The sequence below is a fragment of the Procambarus clarkii genome, chromosome 4, assembly GCF_040958095.1.
Source record: "Procambarus clarkii isolate CNS0578487 chromosome 4, FALCON_Pclarkii_2.0, whole genome shotgun sequence".
Lineage (NCBI taxonomy): Eukaryota > Metazoa > Arthropoda > Malacostraca > Decapoda > Cambaridae > Procambarus > Procambarus clarkii.
Genome location: NC_091153.1, coordinates 57,636,770 through 57,657,282, shown reverse-complemented (window position 1 = coordinate 57,657,282; position 20,513 = coordinate 57,636,770). Strand labels below are relative to the sequence as shown.

The 20,513-nt window shown below is 45.8% G+C and overlaps 1 protein-coding gene across 1 annotated transcript in view; it reads right to left on the bottom strand.

Annotated features, from left to right (window-relative positions):
* Positions 1-19,901, bottom strand: part of LOC123749874 (protein O-mannosyl-transferase TMTC1) — a 69,202-nt gene extending 49,301 nt beyond the window's left edge. The window contains exon 1 of the mRNA XM_069337297.1: positions 19,698-19,901. Coding sequence (XP_069193398.1) covers positions 19,698-19,896 — 199 coding nt within the window. The 5' untranslated portion in view covers positions 19,897-19,901. The remainder of the gene's footprint in view (positions 1-19,697) is intronic.
* Between the last annotated feature and the right edge of the window lie 612 nt (positions 19,902-20,513).

Below are 20,513 nucleotides of genomic sequence, written 5' to 3'. Positions count from 1 at the left end.
TATATATATATATATATATATATATATATATACATATATACATATAAAAGTTTGTGAGGGTACCACCTCTGGTGCCAATGTGGGGACCCATAGCCTCGGAGAAGAAAATAAAAAGTATTCAGAGGAGACCTTGTGGTTTCTCACTGAACACTAATATTATCTTCTCAAACCACCCCCATTCTTTTGTATGTACACATATATATTTGCTTTATTTGAACTTTGTTACAAAAAAGGAGTTACATATAGGTTACAAAGATGGTTATCATAGGTTGTCGAGTTCCTCCAGCTCCTCAGATGGCGGGCAGGAACCTTGGATGCAGTGCGCGTTTCCCCTCTGTATCGCCACGCTGAGGCGCTGGAAAAGAAAGCTGGCAGCTCTAGGGTCCCTTGTTGTTTTAATGAGCCTAGAACCCAGTTCCTTCAAAAAACTGGTAGCACTTTTACCCCAGGCGCCGAGTGTCTCAGAAGCAATGGGGACAAAATTGTAGTGGTGATCCAGTTCTCTATACTTACGGGATTTGGCTGCTACCCTGTGGATGGCAGCGCCACCTGGTTGTGCAACACTGAGGTCAATGTAGGTATTAACCAGTGTTGATACGCACATGTAGTCCCATACCAACTGCTTGCCATTCTTCCAGGGGTTCACTGTGATACCATCCAGGCGACCAATAAGAGCATCAGAGTTACGGGGCGTTAGGTATCGGGGCTCTCTTTCAGCTGGGCATCCAGCTGTGGTGAGGCTCCTCTTGATGATGTCATTAACTTCACTGTGCCTCGAGTGCCATCCCCCTGTGCTTTGGCAGAGTAGGCCATGGTGGCCGTACCTGTCAGCCACTACCTCGCCGCAAATACACCTATATCTGGTGTGGATTGGGGCAGCAAGGCGGAGGGCCACAGCAATTCGGAGGGCGTGTGGTGTGAGACACGTGCCAGTTGCCGACATTGGGGTTGCTAACAGGAAATCCCCTGCATGTGGGGCTGCTACTGCTGTGAGGCGAGCAATGTCGTGTTGTGTTGTTGCAGCACCCAGGCACTCTGCAGCAACTTGGTCTACAATGGGGCCATCCCAGCTGGATTGCTTGTGGGCTTTTGGGGATGGTGGTTGAGGTGATGGGCCTGCACAAGAGGCCCACTCTGTGGCACAGCGTGTAAAATTGGGATCATGTACACCTGCCAGCTGATGTAAGTGGGCAGGTAGAATTTCCTTCACAAGGTCGTCGGATGCTGATAAGGAGGACAGGAAGGCTGGAACAGCGATTTGCGTTGCTGTTCGAACTCCAAGGCCCCCAAGTCTTACGGGAAGAGAGGCTTGTTTTCACTGTAGGTCATCAAGAGAGAGGTTAAGAGCTTTTTCTAGCATTGATTTCAGTAACCGGTCATATTCACTTAGTTTTTGGCTACTGTAAGATGGTGAACACCTCAGAAAGTAGGTTAACCTGGGGAGGGACAGACATCTGGTGATGAGGTAGAGTGCATCATGAGCATCAATATCCTCAATCCTCCCATCCATCCTCTTACGGTCGGCGATTTTCTTATCAAGGACCTCATCGATGGCTTTCAACCCCAGGGGAGCTCCTAGGAGTGTGCTGTCTTCAGGTTTAGTTTTATGGATATTTGGCAGAAGACCCTCTATTCTCTCTACGATGCCCTGGTTGGAACATATTATTTCACATTTAGAAGGGTTCAGGGTGAGGCCTAAAACTGCACCTTGCTCCTGGATTTTTCTGATGTCCTCCAGGAGGGAGTCTTGGGAACCAGCTAGGGTACCATCATCCAAGAACCAGATATTAAGCTCGCTGGACAGGACCTCTGTGACTTGTTTGATGACTAAACAGAAAAGGAGAGGAGCAAGGGGGTCACCCTGTTGGACGCCTTCTCGCGAGTCAATTTCATGTTCGCCAAAAAGTAGCTTAAGATCCACACTCTAGCATGAATGTACAAAAGGGTAGAGGGAAGGGAAATGACTATGAACCGCACGGAGTACAGCTTCCCTCCGCACCAAATTGAAGGCATTTTTTAAATCTAGCTTGATAAGGGCCGTTTCGTCTGTGATGATGGCGATGAAGGCTCGAGCTGCATGGGCTGCCACCTCATACCCTTTTGGAATGCCGAACCCGAGCTGTTTTGGCTTCAGCATGTTGGCCGCTGCATCAATAACTGTTCTTGCAGCTGCCTTTGCGACGAGACGCCGGAGAGAATTGCCCACAGCTATTGGCCTGATCCCTCCGTACTTTTTCTTTAGAGCACAGAGAGATGCTCCAAAAAAGATAGGTCTTATGGACGCTGGTATGTTGCCAGCTAGACATGTCTGGTGAATCTGGTTAGTTCCACCAAGAGGTTCTTTGCAATGTCACCCAGTGCAGGGTTGAGCATTTGCTTGAGGTGGTTGGGTTTTAGTCCTGTGAGCCCACCTGCTGATCCTGTAGGGAAGGACATGGCTGCTTTATGGACCACAGATTCAGCCACCCAGAGAGGTTCTGCTCCGGTAGCCCCCACTTGTACAATGTCGTCCTCACGCGGAGCCCTGGGTGGGTGTTTCTCCCTTAGGGCTTGAGCTGTTGCGGCATCTCTGTCGGCAATTGAGTCCTCACTGGTGATGACTCGTATTGCGCCAATAATGTTTCCTTCTTCTATTTTCTTGGTGACTGATGTTCTGATTTTTGATGTCTCGGATATGGCACTGTTGCTCTTCCTGCCGTGGGTGTTTCTCGCGCGAGTGGGAAGGCGTACCTGGCTGTCCTCCCTGGGAAAATCATTTATAGCTTTGATGACTGAGGCAGCTAAGGTCTTGTCTCTCCTTGCAGGGGTGGCTAGACATATGTTGCCAAACATTAGGAGGTTGTGCCATGCTTGGGTCGTTCCAGGAGAGTCGTTGACCTTTCTCAGGAGGGCAGATAATTTGGCTGCTGCATGGGGGCGGGCTGCTTTAGGGATGTGTTGCAAGGTTCTGGCTGTTGTTGCTTTGATAGCTTCTAAAAATTTTCTGTGGGAATGAAGGTCTGGGAGGTGTTTTGCCTTACGGGCGGTGTGGGCTGTTGACTGGTGTTCTCCCTGGGAGGGCGCCCAGAACCCAAACACCTGGCTCCGTTGTGGTAATGATTGCGCACATTATCGTCCCTCGACCGGATATAGCATACCCTGTCACACGTCTGACATCTACCTTGTCTACCCCTGCTTGATGGTTCATCTTGGCTTGGAGAAGCCTGGCTGTCTGTTGAGAGCTGCGACATGGGCGGGCGCTGGGCGGGCGCTGGGCGGGAGGGTGGACGGCGGGTGGAGACTGGAGGGTGGGCGGCGGTTGGAGGCTGGGGGGATAGTCAGCTGGCCGTAGCACTTACTACTCAGATGAGTGGTAATACATATACCACCTCTATACGAAGTGTGGGTATACACCCACTACACAATATGTGGGTATACATTGGGTGGGTGGGTGGCGTAGACACACATGGGAGCCTCCCGGGTTCTATGGGCGGGTGGCAAGGTGGCCTCGTGGGTGGGGAGGCGACGTGGTGGGGTGGGATTGGAGGGGAAAGAGCAGGTACTTCCCGGCCAGGGCGCTGGGTGGGGGCGGGGGTCAGGGCGACACTAACACTGGTATAATTCCCCCGTATATCACTGCACAATGATGAATGAATCACACACTTGTAATCTGACTCACTGCACGTGTGATGTACTAACAATATGATAGATATGTTGCGCCAATTATCGCTGACAACGTAACTTGTTCAACAAAACTTTCAAAAAAGAAAAATACAAGCACATATATAATATATATATATATATATATATATATATATATATATATATATATATATATATATATATATATATATATAATATATAATATTAGTATATACTTGTAAACATATGTGGATGAATATGACTGATAGGGTAAGATTAATAATCCTAACACGAATCTTCTCAATATTCATTACGTTTTTCTTCACTGTCGATGATAATTGAAAAATTAACTCTCCAAAATTCATTCTTTACATTTTTATTTTTGGTCTGACGCCGGAACGTGTTTTGTAAGCTTCTTACATTTTCAAAGACTAGTCTACACATAGCATACATCATACTTATACTAGTTTTGGGTGAAGTGATATGGCACAAAAGTTTTGGGTGAGGTGACAAAGATATGACAGAACATGAATCAATGGGTATGAAAGCATAAGATATGGAAGTAACCTGCAGAAGGCCTATTGGCCCATACTTTCTCTTGCTACTGCTATGTTGGTTCGGGGTCTTGAAGTGGGTAGAATATAGTTGTGCATTAATTGGCTGTTGATTGCTGATGTTGACTTTTTGATGTGTAGTGCCTCGCGGATGTCGAGTCTCCTGCTATCGCTGCATTTATTGATGATTTCTGTGTTGCTTGTTAAGATTTTTCTGGTGATGGTCTGGTTGTGAGAAGAAATTATATGTTCCTTGATGGAGCCCTGTTGTTTGTGGATTGTTAATCACCTAGACAGAGACGTTGTTGTCTTGCCTATATACTGAGCTCTTTTGGGGTTACAGTCCCCAAGCGGGCATGTGAAGGCATAGACGACGTTGGTTTCCTTCAAGGTGTTCTGTTTGGTGTCTGGGGAGTTTTTCATGAGTAGTTTGGCGTTTTTTTTTGTTTTTGTAGTAAATTGTCAATTGTATTTTCTGATTTTTGTCTGTAGGGATAACGTTCCTATTAATAATATCTTTCAGGACCCTTTCCTCCGTTTTATGAGCCGTCGAAAAGAAGTTCATGTAAAACAGTCTAATAGGGGGTACAAGAGTTGTGCTAGTTGACTCTTCAGACGTTGCATGGCGTTTCACCTTTCTTTTTATGACGTCTTCAACATAACCGTTAGAGAAGCCATTTTGACTAGGACCTGCCTTACCTTCCAGAGTTCTTCTTCGACTTGCTTCCATCCTGAGCTGTGACTGAGTACCCGGTCGATGTAAGCATTGACAACACTCCTCTTGTACCTGTCTGGGCAGTCACTATTGGCATTGAGGCACATAACTATGTTTGTTTCCTTAGTGTAGACTGCAGTGTGGAATTTTCCGTTCCTTCCATGACTGTTACATCTAGAAAGGGCAGCTTCCCATCTTTCTCCATCTCGTAAGTGAAACTTAACACAGAATTCTGCTCGAATGCCTTCTTCAGCTGCTGCAGACGTCTGACATCAGGTACCTGCATGAAAATGTCGTCAACATATTTGCATTATATAACGGGTTTCAAGTCCATGTCAACTAAGACCCTCTGCTCGATGGTACCCATGTAGAAGTTCACAAACAAGACACCTAGGGAAGAACCCATGACAACCCCATCTACTTGCTTATACATGTGCCCATCTGGATTCAAGAAGGGTGCCTCTTTAGTTCAGGCTTCAGGCTTCTTAACATGTTTTCTGATATGTCAAGAGGAGTACAAGCTTGATCACGACACACTCTGTCCACTCATCACGACTGTTTTATCCACAGGTACGTTGGTAAACAGCGACTCTACATCCAACGAGGCTCTTATCCCTGTGGCCCATGCTCGCCGCAGTAAGTCAACGAATTCCTTTGGCGACTTCAGGCTGAAAGCACAAGGTACATAAGGAGTCAGCAAGCAGTTGAGTCGCTTAGCCAGTCAGTATGTGGGTGTGGGTCTCTGGCTAATGATTGACCGAAGTGGGTTTCCAGGTTTGTGGATCTTGACATTCCCATTGTTACGAACCCGGATCCAGCGTCCGAGCCTGGAGCGGTGACAAACACGCCATCTGTGGGTCAGCTCCCGAAACCCCCGCCAAACGGACGACGACACCTGGTGAGGACAGCGTGTACTGGCCTCGAGGACCAGTTTCCAGTCTGGTTCCGCGCTCAACACCGCCGCTCCTGACCTCTGGTGAGGTGGTGCTCCGACGACAGCGCCATCTATGGGCTGGATACGTCAGGTGTTTGTGCCCGAGCCCGTGAGTGAAGTGTATTAGTGTCCCAGTTATTGATGACGTGTCTGCTTATAGAGCCGACCTGGGACCACTGTGATGGAAGTGGAGTCAGTCTACCCGAGGCAGCCAGTCTCCATACGGTGAAGTTTGCTGCAGCTGTTGTGACGTCGTCCCCCCGGAAGAACACTGTGGTGTGTTAGCCTGCCAGTAGAGTGGCAGTGAAAGGATTTACCCGGGACCGACTGTTGGAGACGATAATCCACTGGGGTATTGAGGACAGGAGGGTGATTGGTGATATCACACGAGACTCCTGTCTAGGGCGTACCCCTTATATCGTTCGTGGAGTGGCCGTACCAGCCTTGGCGGCTCAGTACCTGCCAGCAGACCAGCTGGACATGTGGTTGACGGCCTCCACGACGGTGCCCCCAGTGGACCTGCGTTTTGGCTGACCTGTGGCCCGGGTAGGCTCGGCATTCTCAGAGGACACGTCGTGAGGCCACGAAGAAGGCACCGAGAGTTATGGCACCAGCGTCTTCAGTAGAAGACATCGATTGAGGATTAATCCCCTTGTAAAGTGTTAATACCCCTCCCCCTTGTGTACTCTTTTATTATATATATTTAATCGGTGATGGTGAACATTATAATATTAAGTTCTTAACTTTCTTTCCCTACTCCCTTTTAGTTACTTGCGTCACGGATCTCATCCCTTGATAGCCACTACTGGCTCGGGAACGGATACATATATCTTCCTCTAACAACATCAGAGTAAGGACCCCGTTGCGTCCCGAGAGGGCTGTAACATAATTGGCATCCCCAGCGGGATCCGTCCCCCTTGTTAAGTATGTTTGACAGGGGTGGTGAAGTGGCGTTATCCCTGTAAATAATTCCCCCTGTGTGTGACGATTGTGACGTTATACGTCCTGTGCGGTGCTCAGAGTGACTAAGTGCGATATTGTGCAGTGCAGTGCTCGCTGTGATTAAGCGATTAAGTGCAATATTGACTAGTGCGGTGCTCAGTGATTCAGTGCAATATTGCAGAGCGAAGTGTTCGCTTGGACTCAGTGCAATATTGGGTAGTGCGGTGCCCGGAGTGATTACGTGCAATATTGGCAAGTGCAGAGTTTGGTGCGATAAAGTGCAATATTGACGTAGAACAGTGCTCGGTGCGTTAAGTGCTAACGTGTAAACGGTGTGTTAAGTGCTCGTTAAGTGTTCCATCTGTGACAATGGCAGACAAGGCTACCATCGATGATCTGGACGAGGTTCAGGCTTTTCTGAACAGAGAAGATTGTCTTGCCAGATTAAAATATCTGAGTAAACCAGAGCTTGTACTAGTGAGTGCCTACCTGGAGATCAAGATCCGTGCCAGTGATTCCCGTGTGGAAATCTTGTCCAAGGTACACCGGCACCTGAAGGCAGAAGAGAAACAGGAAGGCGAGACTCCTAGTACAAAGGAAAGTGCAGACATAGCTTCCACGGAAAAGGAAGATAAGGGCAGCGACGTTGACAGTGATGCAGGCGAGCTTAATATCAGCTTCCTAACAGTCAAGATGCGTGCCCTAGAGATCAATCGTGAAATAGAATGGAAGAAATTAGAAATGGAACGAGAGAGACAAGATAAAGAATTAGAGATGAGACGTTTAGAATTAGAAGAAAGGAAAGCAGAGAGAGAAAGAGAAGAGAAACGAGAAAGAGAAGAACGAGAAAGAGAAGAGAAACGAGAAAAAGAAGAGCGAGAAAGAGAAGAGAAACGAGAAAGAGAAGAACGAGAAAGAGAAGAGAGACGAGAAAGAGAAAGAGAAGAACGAGAAAGAGAAGAGAAACGAGAAAAAGAAGAGCGAGAAAGAGAAGAGAAACGAGAAAGAGAAGAGCGAGAAAGAGAAGAGAGACGAGAGAGGGAAGAACGAGAAAGAGAGAGAGAAGAACGAGACAGGCAAGAACGACAGGACAGAGAGGAAAAGGAGAGACAACATGAACTAGAAGTATTGCGGTTAGGTGGGCGGAGGCAAACGACGGACACCAGTGGTTTCGATCCGGTAAGAAACATCAAAATGGTCCCCAAATTCCATGAGAAGGAAGTGTCAAAATTCTTTGCAGCCTTCGAGAAAGTCGCTGCCTCTTTGGAGTGGCCAAGGGAGAATTGGGCCATCATGATACAGTCAGTCTTGACTGGGAAGGCCCAAATTGCCTACTCTACGTTATCCCTTGACGACTCCGGCGATTATGACAAGGTGAAGAAGGTCGTGCTCATGGCGTACCAATTGGTACCTGAGGCGTACAGGCAGAAGTTTAGAAACCTGAAGAAGACCTCAGAGCACACTTTCACCGAGTTCGCCACGATCAAGGAGCGACTTTTTCAAGAATGGTGTGCCTCTCGGAAGGTGGAGACCAAGGAAGACCTCGAACAGCTGATTCTGCTCGAGGACTTCAAGGATTGTTTGTCTGGAGACCTCAAGACATACTTAGAAGAGCAGCAGGTGGAGACCTTGAGTGCAGCAGCCACCATGGCTGAAGAGTATATCCTGACTCATAGGCCGTCTGCTAAGTACGTCCCGAGGAATTACCAGCGCCGGTTTGACAGACCTCAGGACGATGAAGAGACTCCCGTCCCACGAAGCGCTAAGAAGACGCCCCCAAGTAGCCCCCGAAGAACAAGTCCTAGTAGTCCGAAACACCGTAGTCCAAGGAGGAATATGGTGTGCTGGACTTGTGGGCAGAAAGGGCACATAGCTGCTAGGTGCCGAGGCAGAAGAGGTGGCAGCGCACGAAGGGAGGTGATGTTGATGAGCTGTGTTACATCACCAGTAGGAAACCAGTCTACGACGACGCAGGAAGGACCAAGTTTGTTGGCCCCTCACACTTCAACCGGGTATGTAACGAGTGATCATACTGGTAGATCTGTAGTAGTGCTCAGAGATAGTGGAGCAGCCCAGTCCCTGATCATGAAGAGCTCGGTACCCGAGGGAGTAAGTGTGGACGGGAGACAAGAGGTTGTCCTGGTTGGGTTTCCAAGGACGCAGTACATCGCCCCCTTAGTGCCAGTACATCTCGACTCGCCTTATTTCAGCGGCACATGTGCGTTGGCAGTAGTCGATACCCTCCCTGTGGCTGGGATTGACGTGGTACTAGCCAACGACTTGGTGACCGATTGGAGCACCAATCATCCCAAGGTTGCAGACGAGTCTACCGGAACAGCACGGTCTGAGGTAACAGGCAATGGTAATGTCCAGGTAAAGACAGACCAGGATGTAAACATATTTAATTTGTCCTCTCACCCGCAGATCGATGATATTCTAGCAGAGACTTCTAATTCTTCTCTCGACAAGGAACATGAGGTTAAGAAGGCAGAGGTACCTGAGCTAGAAGAGGGGCCTCGTGTGCAGGCACCCACGGATACCAACGAGTCTGGAGCGAAGGCGGATGTGTGCTTGCGGTATGGCAAGTTACGGCGTGTATTGAACCAGCCAGAGATTCCCCAGACGTCAGAGGTATGTGAGGTGTGTTCACAAGGTCTAGTGTCCTCTTCTGTCCAAGCCAGGCTAGTGGATGGTGCCGGCTATGGACATGACAAGTTCAGGAAGCTTATCCCTCAGATGACCAAATGTTTCCTAGCAGTATTTTGTTTGATTCTCGTATGTGTTCTCGTTTGTGCTCTCAGTAAGGACCGGTGGACGACCCGACGAATGATGGCTCCCATGAACATCGTTAAGAGGTCCCAGGGATTGGAGATTTGTACTGCAGGTGTTGCAGTTGACGAAGGGACCTGGAAGGTGATAGTTAATACAGGAGGTACGACATGTGATAATATGAGTGACTGTTTCCGACAGGTGGACACCCCCCGCGTGATTGCTGAGCCTCAACACAGCGTTATGCGGAACGTTGGTCGACCTGACGGTGGCAGAGCGAATGCCACCTGCGACGTACGAACAGCCCCGTTGGGACTAGGTGTGGACCTAGTAGAGTATGCTGTAAGTACTGTTTTACCCGCTGTCGCTATCACTCTGAATTATCAGACCCCTGTATTCCAGGTTCCTGTCTCCCTGGAGGACCATCGGACCGGCACCAGAAATGCCGTCTGTGGTCAGCCATCATCGGTGCCACGACATAGGGAAGTGTCGAGTCACCCCAGATCGAGTCTACACGGATCCTTACTCGAGAGGTGTGAGATGATGTCCCTGTTTGCCATCGCAGAGGAGGTGTGGAAGATTATGTCAGGCAGGTCATCGCCTGCCATTTTCAAGGTCCCTTTGTGCCAGGGATTTTCTTTAGTACAATTCAGTAGACGAGACAGCCTCGCCATCCCAGATTATAAAGCATGTGTGTCCATTTGGAGTTGTGTCGTCGTACTAATTTGGTTTGTGTTTCTTTTTATAGAACCCCAAACCAAATTCCTTTTGGTGGGGAGGTGTTACGAACCCGGATCCAGCGTCCGAGCCTGGAGCGGTGACAAACACGCCATCTGTGGGTCAGCTCCCGAAACCCCCGCCAAACGGACGACGACACCTGGTGAGGACAGCGTGTACTGGCCTCGAGGACCAGTTTCCAGTCTGGTTCCGCGCTCAACACCGCCGCTCCTGACCTCTGGTGAGGTGGTGCTCCGACGACAGCGCCATCTATGGGCTGGATACGTCAGGTGTTTGTGCCCGAGCCCGTGAGTGAAGTGTATTAGTGTCCCAGTTATTGATGACGTGTCTGCTTATAGAGCCGACCTGGGACCACTGTGATGGAAGTGGAGTCAGTCTACCCGAGGCAGCCAGTCTCCATACGGTGAAGTTTGCTGCAGCTGTTGTGACGTCGTCCCCCCGGAAGAACACTGTGGTGTGTTAGCCTGCCAGTAGAGTGGCAGTGAAAGGATTTACCCGGGACCGACTGTTGGAGACGATAATCCACTGGGGTATTGAGGACAGGAGGGTGATTGGTGATATCACACGAGACTCCTGTCTAGGGCGTACCCCTTATATCGTTCGTGGAGTGGCCGTACCAGCCTTGGCGGCTCAGTACCTGCCAGCAGACCAGCTGGACGTGTGGTTGACGGCCTCCACGACGGTGCCCCCAGTGGACCTGCGTTTTGGCTGACCTGTGGCCCGGGTAGGCTCGGCATTCTCAGAGGACACGTCGTGAGGCCACGAAGAAGGCACCGAGAGTTATGGCACCAGCGTCTTCAGTAGAAGACATCGATTGAGGATTAATCCCCTTGTAAAGTGTTAATACCCCTCCCCCTTGTGTACTCTTTTATTATATATATTTAATCGGTGATGGTGAACATTATAATATTAAGTTCTTAACTTTCTTTCCCTACTCCCTTTTAGTTACTTGCGTCACGGATCTCATCCCTTGATAGCCACTACTGGCTCGGGAACGGATACATATATCTTCCTCTAACAACATCAGAGTAAGGACCCCGTTGCGTCCCGAGAGGGCCGTAACACCCATACTCGTAACCAGGTTTGTATTCCCCAATAACCTTTGGCAGGTGGAGTCCAGATTTCTTGGCATTCACAGTTTTCATCAATCTGTTTATCTTCGTCTTCAATTCGGCTGTGGTGTCCTTCGTTACCCTTTGGAATTTAGTTTGGTCGGAGAGTTCGGTCATTGATGGTCAAGTGGTAAAAGGCACTGTGTACACGAGTTGCAAATGTGCTCCTGGCAGTCCTGGTTCGAGTCACTTCTGGGGTGTGGAGTTTTCATTCACATATATGCTTGGGGAGCATTCAAGCTTCTTCGCATTTGTGTTGCTCATGTGGCCCTACAAAAATGAGGTGATTTGATGAAATAGCTATGCCCAATATTACCATCAATGTGCCGTCGAGGTGGTGGTTCAAATAGCTTCGGCTGTCACCGCCTTTTGTATGGTCACTGATGGGCGAGTTGTTTAAGGCACCGTGTACACCAGTTGCAATGTGCCCCTGGCGGTCCAGGTTCGAGTCACTTCTCGGGTGTGGAGTTTTCATTCACATATATGCTTGGGGATTATTCAAGCTTGTTCTCATATATATATATATATATATATATATATATATATATATATATATATATATATATATATATATATATATATATATATGTCGTACCTAATAGCCAGAACGCACTTCTCAGCCTACTATTCAAGGCCCGATTTGCCTAATAAGCCAAGTTTTCATGAATTAATGTTTTTTCGTCTACCTAACCTACCTAACCTAACCTAACCTAGCTTTTTTTGGCTACCTAACCTAACCTTACCTATAAATATAGGTTAGGTTAGGTTAGGTAGGGTTGGTTAGGTTCGATCATATATCTACGTTAATTTTAACTCCAATAAAAAAAAATTGACCTCATACATAGAGAAAAGGGTTGCTTTATCATTTCATAAGAAAAAAATTATAGTAAATATATTAATTCAGGAAAACTTGGCTTATTAGGCAAATCGGGCCTTGAATAGTAGGCTGAGAAGTGAGTTCTGGCTATTAGGTACGACATATATATATATATATATATATATATATATATATATATGTCGTACCTAATAGCCAGAACGCACTTCTCAGCCTACTATTCAAGACCCAATTTGCCTAATAAGCCAAGTTTTCATGAATTAATGTTTTTTCGTCTACCTAACCTACCTAACCTAACCTAACCTATATTTTTTTGGCTACCTAACCTAACCTTACCTATAAATATAGGTTAGGTTAGGTTAGGTAGGGTTGGTTAGGTTCGGTCATATATCTACGTTAATTTTAACTCCAATAAAAAAAATTGACCTCATACATAGAGAAAAGGGTTGCTTTATCATTTCATAAGAAAAAAATTATAGTAAATATATTAATTCAGGAAAACTTGGCTTATTAGGCAAATCGGGCCTTGAATAGTAGGCTGAGAAGTGAGTTCTGGCTACTAGGTACGACATATATATATATATATATATATAATAAATATATATATATATATATATATATATATATAAATATATATATATATACATTTATATATGTCGTACCTAGTAGCCAGAACGCACTTCTCAGCCTACTATGCAAGGCCCGATTTGCCTAATAAGCCAAGTTTTCATGAATTAATATATTTTTCTATTATTTTTCTTTTGAAATGATAAAGCTACCCATTTCATTATGTATGAGGTCAATTTTTTTTATTGCAGGTAAAAATAACGTAGATATATGACCGAACCTAACCAACCCTACCTAACCTAACCTAACCTATCTCTATAGGTTAGGTTAGGTTAGGTAGCCGAAAAAGTTAGGTTAGGTTAGGTTAGGTAGGTTAGGTTGTCGAAAAAACATTAATTCATGAAAACTTGGCTTATTAGGCAAATCGAGCCTTGCATAGTAGGCGGAGAAGTGCGTTCTGGCTACTAGGTACGACATATATATATATATATATATATATATATATATATATATATATATATATATATATATATATATATATATATATATATATATATATATATATTAGTATATTTTGGTAGCAGTCTTTCCTGTAGACATATATTATTAAATATGACCGAAAAAGTAAGATTAATAATTCGAACAAGAATTTTCTCAATCTTTCGTACATTTCTTTTCACTGTTGGAGGTAATTCAAAAATCAATTCTCCAAAATTCATTTTTATTTCTAGTCTGACGCGACACGAGCGCGTTTCGTAAAACTTATTACATTTTCAAAGACTTTAGTTTACAAATACACAACTGAATAGAACTTACACATCTCCGATTTTGTTTATATCTACATTTGAGTGAGGTGGATGGGGTGAGGTGGCATTAATAGGGTATTAATTTTATCAACACAAGACAGAACAAGAGGTGGCATTAATAGGGTATAAATCTCTTCCCACAACCAAACCATCGCCAGAGAAATCCTAGTAAACAACTCAGAAATCATCGATAGATACAGCGATAGCAGGCGGCTTGACGTTTGCGAGGCACTACACATTAAGAAGTCAACACCAGCAATCAACAGCCAATTAATGCACAACTATATTCTACCCACCTCAAGACTCCGCTCCAATATAGAAGCATCAAGAAATATGGACCAATAGGCTTTCTACAATCACTTCCATTTCAATACCCATTGTTTCGTGTTCTGTCTTGTGTTGATGAAATTAATACCCTATTAATGCCACCTCTTGTTCTGTCTTGTGTTGATGAAATTAATACCCTAATAATGCCACCTCTTGTTCTGTCTTGTGTTGATGAAATTAATACCCTATTAATGCCACCTCACCCCATCCACCTCACTCAAATGTAGATATAAACAAAATCGGAGATGTGTAAGTTCTATTCAGTTGTGTATTTGTAAACTAAAGTCTTTGAAAATGTAATAAGTTTTACGAAACGCGCTCGTGTCGCGTCAGACTAGAAATAAAAATGAATTTTGGAGAATTGATTTTTGAATTACCTCCAACAGTGAAAAGAAATGTACGAAAGATTGAGAAAATTCTTGTTAGAATTATTAATCTTACTTTTTCGGTCATATTTAATAATATATATATATATATATATATATATATATATATATATATATATATATATATATATATATATATATATATATATACATAATCCTATTTTACTTTGGGTCTGGGAAGATCTTGCAAATATATGTATGGTGGCGGTAATGAACCCTAACCTCCTGCTTCACCTCGCCTCTCACCTCTCTTCCCCTCGGCCCCGCGGCTCCCCCCCCCCCCTCGGCCCCGCGGCTCCCACCCCCACCCCCCCTCGGCCCCGCGGCTCCCACCCCCCCCCCCCCCCCTCGGCCCCGCGGCTCTCCCAGGTGAGGTGAGGTGTGGGGGGAGTGGGGCGGGGCCTCTCCCACCACGAATATATTGTTATATCACACAATACATTGCCAAGGCGGCGGTGACCGGGGTGGTGTTCTCTGCCACTGACGGCTTGCTTCATCTTTCATCTCCCGACCAACTTGTCCCCAGCGGCCCCTGACTATCAAAGATGCAGCTGCACATCGCCAGACACGATCTTCAGCCGGCCAGATGATGATAGCGCTCACAGGCGCTAGTCGTGCATGGCGCGGAGGTCTGAACGCGTTCAGGCCCCAGGGCAGAGATTTGCAAAATAATAATCATTCAGACCACCAGGGAGGGAAGGAGAGGTGGAGGCCCCGCTGAGCAAGCCAGAGAGTGGACGATGGGGGAGCACGTCCAACGTGGGGCGGTTAGGGGCCCCACCTGTAGGGCAGGGAGTGGTGGGTAGGGGGGCTCCAGTGGGGGTTAATCTTGAGGTTATCTTGAGATAATTTCGGGGCTTAGCGTCCCCCGCGGCCCGGTCCTCGACCAGGCCTTCTTTTTGTTACACACCCCCAGGAAGCAGCCCGTAGCAGCTGTCTAACTAACAAGTACCTATTTACTGCTAGATGAACAGGGGGCATCAGGGTAAAAGAAACTGCCAATTTGTTTCCGCCTCCACCGGGGATCGAACCCGGATCCTCAGGACCACGAATCCCGAGTGCTGTCCACTCAGTTGTCAGGGGAGTTAGGGGCAGACCTATACGACAGGGAGGGGAGTGGGGGGTAAGGGGCCCCCACATGGAAGGGGGTACAGTAGGGAGGGCCCGGGGGGGGGGGAGGCACAGTAAAGCTCTTCAAATACTGTGTATCGCGACCATTAGCTGCCCCGTAATAACTTTATGTAATGGTGGAAATAAATGTGATTGAACCTCGAACAAAATTTTATACTTAACGATAAAATCAAGATTAATTAATGGCTCTCTGAACACAAAATATTTTAGCTTGAATCTAATCTAATCAGACGAGAATATTCTTGCGCTGCTGCTTGTTGGTCGCAAGTTCATTGTTTACGTAAAGTCTTGTATGCATGAACAAATCCACAAGGGCCGTGACGAGGGTTCGAACTTACGTCCGAGAGGATCCCAGACGCGCCTTGATCGACTAAGCTACGTCATGGTCAAAAGAATTGCAACCGACGTAATCTGCAAATGAACGTATGTTCCAACCCTCGTCACGACCCTTGTGGATTTGTTCATTTGATGCATCACACTATTGTGATTTGTGTGTGTTACTTGTATGCATGTTTGTTGTTTAAAGGCATAATTGTATATATGATGAATGGGTAATGTATTATGATCACCTGTATAGCGAGTCTTGAGTGACATTAAGGGTGTGTGTGTGTGTGTGTGTGTACTCACCTATTTGTGTCTGTAGGATCGAGCATTGACTCTTGGATCCCGTCTTTCGAGCATCGGGTGTTTACAGCAATGACCCCGGTCCTGTTTCCCTAACATACCTAATTTTACAATTATGAATAGTATTTGCTTCCACAACCTGTTCCTTAAGTGCATACCATTTTACCACTACTCTCACGCTAATAGAAAACTTCTTAACATCTCTGTGACTCATGAGTTTCCAGCTTCCACCCATGTCCCCTCGTTCTGTTACTATTCCATGTGAACATTTCGTCTCTGTCCACTCTGTCAATCCCCCTGAGTATTGTATACGTTCCTATCATGTCCCCCCTCTCTCCCTTCTTTATTCAAGTGTCGTAAGGCACAGTTCCTTCTGGCGCTCTTCATACCCCATCCCTCGTAACTCTGGGACGAGTCTCGTTACAAACCTCTGAACCTATTCCAGTTTTCTTATATGTTTCTTCAGATGTGGACTCCATGATGAGGCGGCATACTCTAAGACTGGCCTCACGTAGGCAGTGTAAAGCGCCCTAAATGCCTCCTTACTAAGGTTTCTTAATGATGTTCTAACTTTTGCCAATGTAGAGAACGCTGGTGTCATTATCCTATTTATATGTGGTTCAGGAGATAGATTAAGTGTTACGTCCACGCCTAGGTCTCTTTCTCGCGTCGTTACAGGTAGGCAGTTCCCATTCATTGTGTACTGTCCCTTTGGTCTCCTATCTCCTAGTCCCATTTCCATAATTTTACATTTGCTCGTGTTGAACTCCAGTAGCCATTTCTCTGATCATCTCTGCAACCTGTTCAGGTCCTCTTGGAGGATCCTGCAATCCTCATCTGTCACAACTCTTCTCATCAACTTTGCGTCATCCGCAAACATCGACATGTAGAACTCTACTCCTGTAAACTTGTCGTTAACATATATTAGAAATAGAATTGGTCCCAGCACCGATCCTTGTGGTACTCCACTTGTTACTGTTCGCCAGTCCGACTTCTCACCCCTTACCGTAACTCTTTGGCTGCTTCCTGTTAGGTAGTTCCTTATCCATGCTAGGGCCTTTCTTCCCACCCCCGCCTGCCTCTCGAGTTTGAACAGCAGTCTCATGTGCGGTACTGTATCAAAGGCTTTTTGGCAGTCCAGAAATATGCAGTCTGCCCAACCTTCTCTGTCCTGTCTTATCCTTGTAATTTTATCATAGAATTCGAAAAGGTTAGTTAGGCACGATTTCCCTTTCCAGAACCCGTGTTGCTGCCTGCAAACTGGGTTAAATACGTTCCTTGTACACATACGATTACTCGCACTCCACATCTATACATGTGTGTGTGTGTACTAACCTATTTGTACTCACCTATTTGTGCTTGCGGGGGTTGAGCTTTGGCTCTTTGGTCCCGCCTCTCAACTGTCGATCAACTGGTGTACAGATTCCTGAGCCTACTGGGCTCTATCATATCTACATTTTAAACTGTGTATGAGTCAGCCTACACCACATCACTGCCTAATGCATTCTATCCATTAACTACTCTGACACTGAAAAAGTTCTTTCTAATGTCCCAGTGGCTCATGCGGGTACTCAGTTTCCTCTTGTGTCCCCTTGTTCGCGTACCACCAGTGTTGAATAGTTTATCCTTGTCTACCCGGTCGATTCCCCTGAGGATTTTGTAGGTTGTGATCATGTCTCCCCTTACTCTTCTGTCTTCCAATGTCGTAAGGTGCTTTTCCCGTAGCCTTTCCTCGTAACTCATGCCTCTTAGTTCTTGGATTAGTCTAGTGACATACCTTTGAACTTGTTCCAGCTTCGTCTTGTGCTTGACCAGGTACGGGCTCCATGCTGGGGCCGCATACTCCAGGATTGGTCTTACATATGTGGTGTACAAGATTCTGAATGATTCTTACACAGGTTCCTGAACGCTGTTCTGATGTTAGCCAGCTTTGCATATGCTGCAGACGTTATTCTTTTCATGTGGGCATCAGGAGACAGGTTTGGTGTGATATCAACTCGTAGATATTTCTCTATGTCCGTTTCATTAAGTACTTCATCTCCTATTCTGTATCCTGTGTCTGGCCTCCTGTTTCCACCGCCTAGTTTCATTACTTTACATTTACTCGGGTTTAACTTGAACAACCATTTGTTGGACCATTCACTCAGTTTGTCTAGGTCATCTTGTAGCCTCGTACTATCATCCTCTGTTTCAATGGTGTGTGTGTGTGTGTGTGTGTGTGTGTGTGTGTGTGTGTGTGTGTGTGTGTGTGTGTGTGTGTGTGTGTGTGTGTGTGTGTGAGAGAGAGACTTCTTAGTAATATTAAGAAATTAAAAAAAAAATACGTGAGAAGCCTTTAATGTCTTGTGGGTGGAGTCGAGTCATATAATTCCTTTTTCCGGGGACTGGAAGCCTGTACTTTAAGTTAATTTATACTGAGATCTCCCATTGGTCGAATTACTGATCTTTGCAAGGATGCCACACACAACAGTTACCTAACTTACGGACACCTATTTACTGCTAGGGGATCTGACGCATCAGATGAAAGCAAACATGCCAAACCATCCCTGTTTCCCTGTTCTCTACCGTCCGGGTATCGAACTCTGTATCCCCGATTGTGAGCCGAAAACATAGACTCCAGTGGTGTGCAATTGTCCACTAGTTGGAAAAATTCTGGAGTTTTTTTCCATGTATCCTATCATATTTATTTTATATATATTGAAGAAAGATCAACATTTATACACGTGTATAGATGTGGAGTGCGAGTAATCGTATGTGTACAAGGAACGTATTTAACCCAGATTGCCAGCAGCACAGCAGGACGCCTTAAGCACACACACACGTCACTTGCCATCAGTAGTTATAACAACCAAAGCCAAGTGGGAGGTTTGCAGAAACATGGAGGCCTCATAATTTGATTATTCTCACTGATAATTGGTTGTTTCATTGCCCATTATATTGTAGTAGTAGGCGACCCTATTATACATCGATTCTAATAACAAGTGCACATACTTACCAATTCCTGGCAGTAAGGAAGTTACAGGCTCACTGGTCTGCTGAAATAAGCAGCCCTTCCTCCGAATAGACAGTACGTTTTAATACTAAATTTAATAAGTACAATCCTGACTATCGGCATAGTACATAAATACACTTTAACATGTAAAACAAGGACAAGCATGTAAATAACATTTATTGCTTCTTAACTACAATTAGTACTTAACCTATAGCTATATTGATATTACAGTTTTATAAAACAAAACAAAAGTCTCTCAATAAATTATAAAGTAACTCAGGATATATCTTGAGGTTATCTTATAATTTTAAGATGGATATTTTAATTTTTTTTATAAAATCTCTATTGTTTTATAAAACTGAAAAATAAATCTTTATATTTAAAACTTATATATATAGAATTGAATACGAAAACTTCATCCTATAAATTTTGAGTGTATTAACAGAAAATGAGAATATATGGGTAGGTAAATGTAACAGCACAATTAAGTATATATATGCTATGCAGACAGTCAGGAATGTACTTATTACGTTTAGTATTGAAACGTACCGTCCATTCGGAGTAAGGGTTGGAAATAAGGGAGTGGAGGCACTTACTATTCCTCTACAGGAGAGGTGGGGGTTGCGGCGGCAAGATGGACTCACCGATCTTCTGGAGGAAGGCGGCGTAGTTGTTGTGGACCACCGGGTCTGAGGGCCGGGCAGCTAACAGTGCCAGGTGGAGGCTCTCGGCCTCCGTGGAGCGTCCGGCCTCGCTGTAGAGCCCAGCCAGGGCCGACACGGCATCACTGTTGGTTGCATCGTGGCGTAGACTCTCCTCCAGCAGCGTCACCGCCTCCACCATGCGACCCTGCTGCCTGGTGGGGAGACAAGGGAAGAGAGGATTATCTTCCAGTAACACTTCCAGATCCTCCCAAAATGCTATAGTGTTCGTTGGGTTGAAAGGCAGGACGAGCTGGTGGGAGGAATTCCCTGCCACCAGCACCTCTTTTTCGGACGCTTAAATAATTCAGATATCTAACTGCCTGCAACGTGAAACAAAACAAACGGGGGCTGAATTTGGTGGGAGCGAAGCTGGGCAAATTCTCAAGGGTGTATATTTTTCTGTAACGATCGGCATGCCAGCAGGACGGCGCTCACGTTCACTCTCGCATTTGTTCCTTATCAGGAAAAACGCCGTGAGTGTGTGTGTGTGTGTACTCACCTAGTTGTACTCACCTAGTTGTGTTTGCAGGGGTTGAGCTCTGGCTCTTTGGTCCCGCCTCTCAACCGTCAATAAACAGGTGTACAGGTTCCTGAGCCTATTGGGCTCTATCATATCTACACTTGAAACTGTGTATGGAGTCAGCCTCCACCACATCACTTCCTAATGCATTCCATTTGTCATCCAATCTGACACTAAAAAAGTTCTTTCTAATATCTCTGTGGCTCATTTGGGAACTCAGTTTCCACCTGTGTCCC